The 6,000-nt window shown below is 36.1% G+C and overlaps 1 protein-coding gene across 1 annotated transcript; it reads right to left on the reverse strand.

Moving 5' to 3' along the window:
* Positions 1-1,611: 1,611 nt before the first annotated feature.
* On the reverse strand, positions 1,612-2,124 carry LOC112940534 (uncharacterized). The gene has a single exon (XM_026028806.1). It carries the CDS (start codon positions 2,122-2,124, stop codon positions 1,612-1,614), a length of 513 nt encoding a protein of 170 aa, XP_025884591.1.
* Positions 2,125-6,000: the final 3,876 nt, after the last annotated feature.

Raw genomic sequence — 6,000 nt, forward strand, 5'->3', positions numbered from 1 at the left:
CGATGCATGATCTTCCACGATATATGAATATTCACTCGCGATTCATGATTTTCTGGGATGTATGAATATTGACTCGCAATGCATGATCTTCTGCGATGTATGAATATTGACTCGTGATGCTTGATCTTCTGCGATGCATGAATACTGACTCGCGATGCATGATTATTGACTCGCCATGCATGATCTTCTGCGATGTATGAATATTGACTCGCAATGCATAAATATTAACTCTTGATGTTATCATTGGTACCAAATGAAGATTGTGCTTCAATAGAGAAACATTGTGATCTTCTGGGTGCTTTCTGGATAATCATATCGTCTCCAATGATGATGTAGGTAAAATGACTCCCAGATAATATATCGTGTTGATCGACAATAAAATAATTGATCCCTCCGGGTAATGCATACTATCATATCCGACATTATGATGCAAATGACGTCTTTTACAAAAACAGTAAACTCTTCCTTGAGATTTTTGCTTGATTCACCTTCGATTCTAGATAGACGTTCTATAAAAATTTCATGTTGTCGAAAATTGATTGAATTAAACAATTCATATTCCCAAGTTTCTGACATAAGCGATATAAAATGATTCTTGCTTCTTGGAAAACTACTGATTTTGGGATAGTTTTTCCCTCATTTGACTTCTCCATATTCATCCATCGGAAGAATTTGCGCTTTCGCAACAAAGCTATAAACCTACGTCCATAGAAAATGGTTTAGTTTTAAAACAAACTAATCTGTGTCGATTTCTTCAGTTGTCTGCTCCTTGTCCTACTATCTCCGGTTGATTTCCCGATCTCCCAACTCTTGATAGATGAGACAAAATATTTTATGCCAAAACAAATGAAATGTAAAAGGAAAAATTTAAGAGAAATAGTATCTGAAAAAGGTCACTGTCAAGTCATGTCATATGAGGCTTAACTAACTTCTTTAAGTCTGATGCTCTGATGTTTATCTGATTATTTGCTGAGGAGTTTTTAGAGTCACTCTGAACTTGTAGATAAACCCATGTTGAGATTTTGAGGCCATCCTCAAAATTTCTGTCTCAGTTAACTGTCTTGCTTATCCTTCTACTGTAATTGAGTAGATCGTGAAATTTTTGAGATCTTGTCAAAATTTCCATCCTAGTTGCAAATCTCGAAATATCTTCAGTCTTGACTTGCTAAGGAAGAATCTTCTTCTCGAGAATTTTTGAGTCCCTCCCAAAAATTCTGTCCCAGTTTTCATTGTAAAGAGGAATAGAAATCTTACAGGAGATATGACTGAACCCTTGTTGCACCTACGTATCCCGTTAAGGCAGGAATCACGTCAAACGTAGTTCCCCTCAAAGGCTAATAAAAGTAAAAATTTCAAAGAAACTAACCGAGGCCGGCATAGGCCTCCTACATATCTCATTCTTGAGAATTTAGATTGAACATAGTTCAAATACACAAAAATATTTAAAGGGGATAAATGGGGTGATCGAGGCCTACATAGGACGCCTACGTATCTCATTCTTGAGAATTCAGGTCCGACATAGTTCATTACAAGAGGGGTACAATTTTAAGCAAAACAAATACAAGCAAAAAGAATGATTACAAGTAAATAACAGAATTGCAAACCGAAGCTTCACACGTAGTATTTCTTGACAGCATCCGAGTTGATAGGTTTAGGCCATACGATGCCATCCATCTCTAACAAGACCAAAACACCTCCAGATAATACTTTATGAACCATGTAAGGACTTTGCCAGTTTAGTGCGAACTTTCCTTTGTACTCGTCCTGATGAGGAAAAATACGCTTAAGAACCAACTGACCTACTTTGAAAATTCTGGCTCTTACTCTCTTGTGAAAGGAACGAACCATTCTTTGCCTATATAATTGACCATGACAGACGGCAACCATTCTCTTCTCATCAATAAGAGTTAGTTGATCAATCTGCTTGCTAACCCATTCAGTGTTACTTAACTCAGCTTCTGAAATGATTCTCAAAGACGGTATCTCGACTTCAGCAGGTATGACTGCTTCTATTCCATATACTAGCAAATATGGAGTGGCTCCAATTGATGTTCTGACAATCGTATGGTATCCCAATAAAGCATATGGTAACATATCATGCCAACCTCGATGCTTGTAAATCATTTTCCTTAGATCTTTTTGATATTCTTATTGGCGGCCTCTACAGCTCCGTTCATTTGGGGACGATAAGCAATTGAATTCCGATGAGTGACCTTAAATTATTCACAAATATCTCTCATCAGGTGACTGTTGAGATATGCACCATTTATCAGTAATGATGATTCTGGCACTCCAAATCTACATATCAGATTGTTGTGAACAAAATCAGCCACCACTTTCTTGGTTACCGAGTTGTAAGAAGCTGTTTCCACCCACTTGGTGCAATAATCAATGGCAACCAAAATAAATCTGTGTCCATTAGAAGTAATTGTTCTATCAGACAGATGACATCCATTCCGCAAGCTACGAATGGCCAACGTGAACTCATAGCATTAACTTCATGAGGTGGAACTCGTATCAGATCACCGTGCACTTGACACCTGTGGCATTACGTAGCACACCAAATAATTCCAAATGACTTAAGTCTAATTCTCAAACCAAACAGTGACCCACCATACAATTCTTACAGATTCAACAATCGACCCAATTCTTCCCTACAATACACACGCGTGATTACACCTTCACGCCTCTTTTTCTTCCTTCAACCAGTACACCCAACCCACAATGCGACCAGACAAAAACCCAGCAACCAAATCGACAGGTCGTGCGGCCTCTTCCCTTCTATCTTATCTCCCCGTACCAGTCCGTTTCGAGAATCGGCCAAATCTCAAAATCTCACACCTCCTTCATCCTTTGCGCTAAATCGGACGTCCCATTCGAGTTTCGTTAAGAATCTGTTTGAATCATACTGAAATGGTACGATTCTATCTAATTCGAACCTTATCTACTAAGAAATTTTGGACTTTGCATTAGTCCCAAATCATTTTCCCCCTCTATTTCGACCTAAAAATTGTCCTATATAACCCCTTTCTTCTCACTTTTCAAGAGGGGATATTCAGCAGACTAAAGAGTATCCTAAAAATTTTGGGAATTCTTGGCTCCATAGTATTAAATTTTGTGCCCTTCTGTGGTTGTTTGAGTTTAGAGTGGTGGTTGAATCATATTCGTCAAACTCGTTGTCCGGTTTGCTGCCACAGAAAAGGTAAAGTTTACCGTCTTATTTAAATTCAAACTTGCAGAGGCAGTTTAAATATACTAACTATTAGGTTTGACGGCTGAGAGGGAAAATAAATTTTCAACCAAAGATACACTAGACATAAAACCATACCCACAAACATATTCCTTCCTCGTCTAGCCAAACACTATTCGAACTGATCAGACCAACCTTAAAACAAGCTAAACCAAGAAAGAAGAGATATGGGCAAGGAAGGAAAAGTCACGGATATTTTCAGCTCATCTTTTAGATAAAAAAAAACAGACCATATAAAAAGTGCAAAGTGGTTACCACAATGACTGAATTTTTCAGATTTTTCGACCGTCACATAATTTCAAAAGGCCTAACCTTCTAGCACATTTTGATGCTTTATAAATCGCAATGGAGACATGAATATTCTTTTACCACGGAAGGAAACTAAAAATTACCATAACCACACAGCGAGATATGAAGGAAACACGAGTGGAAGTATTGATAAATCTAATGACATTCGTCATGACCTATGAATGACAAGAAACAAAGAAACAAGAATGAACATTAAATATTCTATTAGAATCTAGCTTAAGAATGCAAGGCAAAAGCGGAAAATATTTGAGCAAAAAACCAAATTACAACAAGCGAACTATGAGGTAAACAAAAATAATAGAGAGTTTACCTTTTCCGGGGCAGTGTGACTTGGACAAAACGAGCTTGAGAGCAACGACTTCCACCATTGCGTCGACACACAAAATCAAACTACGACAAAAGAATCTAAGACAAAACTTCCAATTTTGAACACGGACTAGTTAGACGAGTAGGGAACAGGATAACTTAATCGAATATCCACCCCTCCACCTTAGACGTGAATCTCTATATATTACCTGAGTTATTTTATTAAGCAAACTCTCAATAAACTCCTAGAAAATAACAAAAGCCACTCTTTCTTCTATTCCCAAGTCTCTCCCCAAAGAAATTCTCCTCCCCTTTCCCTTTTTCGATTTTATCCAAAAAAAATTCAAACCTAAAAAGAAAACCTCTCTAATATATTTTCTTTTAATGCTGCTACCCTCTTTTCTATTGTTAGTTCAAAAGTTTATTTTTTACTATCCCCCCAAGAAAACCTCTTTAGCCGAGGAGAACAAAACAATATATAGGAGGTTCATTAGGGTTCCGAATTTTTGTGAAATACCGAATCAACCCCTGGTCTTACCCCATAATGAAATTCAAATCACCGCACCAAAAAGGGGAGAACACCTTTTCTGGGGAATTTTAACTCATTCCCAAAGAGGAAAAAAGGAAATTGACGCTTCAAAGGAATCTGCTCACATTGTGTACCTCTTTCTTCACCATTTTAGCTAAACTTCATCTCCTTGCATTGTCACTCTTGGTTTAAACTCGTTTTAATTTCTCAATATAGTGATAGTCATCAATTCTGCCTCCATTCTCTTGTCATATGTAGTATCGATATTGTTATTTTAAACTGATAAAGATTCATGCTTCCTTTAGATTATGGGTTATTTTTATATTATAACCCACATTGATGATGATTGTACCGCCTCTTCATCTATATGTAAACATCCTCTATACCTTATTATGTGTCAAGATCAATGTAGATAAGAGAACCGGAGTGTAATTTATGCGCAAGATGTTTCCAGAATTTCATGAACTAGTTGATACACTAAATATCATTTTTAGCTAAACATAAGGATTTCTTTTGTTCACAATTTTATTTACAGTTGATTCTTTGTTGGAGTAGTTTATATATATCGAAGTTCGTATAACAATTTCTATCTCTCCTGTTGTCACAAGTGATGCATTGCATATAAAGTAGCTCTGTTTCATGCTTAAGAATTAGAATGTTCGCAGTTGATCCCTATCTATAGGTTCGTAATGTTACTTCCAGTGAAATCTCTGATGTTGAGCCTATTGCTCTTCATATGATCTTAGCATATTGCAGGGTATTTATTTATTTGATGTTCATTTTGTATAGAAGGCTGACTGTGATCTTGCCATGGAGTTCCTCTTTTCTTTTTTCTTTTTTCTGTACGGTCTTCATGTAGCTTAAAAACTTGAAAGTGGAGTTTGTTTCTGTGCCATTAATGTCTCATCAGATTCTTCGTTGCTTTAAAATTTTTGAAATTTATTTGAGCTTTAGTTCTATTTGTTGATTTCTCTTCTTATTGATTTGTTTGATCTATTATGGTAAATTGTTGGTCACTCAATTATAGTTCATATATCAAATGTCTTTACAACCCTTCGACAAGTTGATATTGTTGCATATTGTAGTTACTACTATAGATCATTTTCACCGATCAATTGCTAATTCTTTTTCTTATTCATTTTTATTTTGCATGAACTCATCTATTTGAGTCAATCCGGATTCCCTTTTCTTGCCTTCCTTTTTCGAATCAACCTCCATCAAGTTTCGAAAGGGGAAGCTAGTTGCTTCGAGTTAAAATTCAAATAAATTGCAGCAGCTCAGTAACAGGTTTATAATAGTTCCAGAGGAGCTGAAAATATTATCTTTTGGGTCTAAACCCAACTATATATGGAGCGGTGAAGCAGTAATCCAAAAAGGGCTAAAAATAGCATTCTTTTGGGACTTAAAAGAGTCCGAAAACAGTGCCATTTTATTTCCATTATGTATTGCCATTTTGTGATATTTACTTCTAACTTTTAACATTTATTTTATCTAACTTAGATGAATCCTTGGAAGTTCTTACATAATTCTTTTATTACGTTAATTGTTTACTTTAGTGTTTAAATTTTCAAAATTCTTTTAAGTTAGACAATCTAAGCTACGAGAC

The sequence above is a fragment of the Solanum lycopersicum genome, chromosome 12, assembly GCF_036512215.1.
Source record: "Solanum lycopersicum chromosome 12, SLM_r2.1".
Lineage (NCBI taxonomy): Eukaryota > Viridiplantae > Streptophyta > Magnoliopsida > Solanales > Solanaceae > Solanum > Solanum lycopersicum.

What these genes read in the sequence shown, in the direction of transcription:
- LOC112940534 (XM_026028806.1), bottom strand. Translation starts at nt 2,124, where the DNA reads ATGATTTACAAGCATCGAGGTTGGCATGATATGTTACCATATGCTTTA.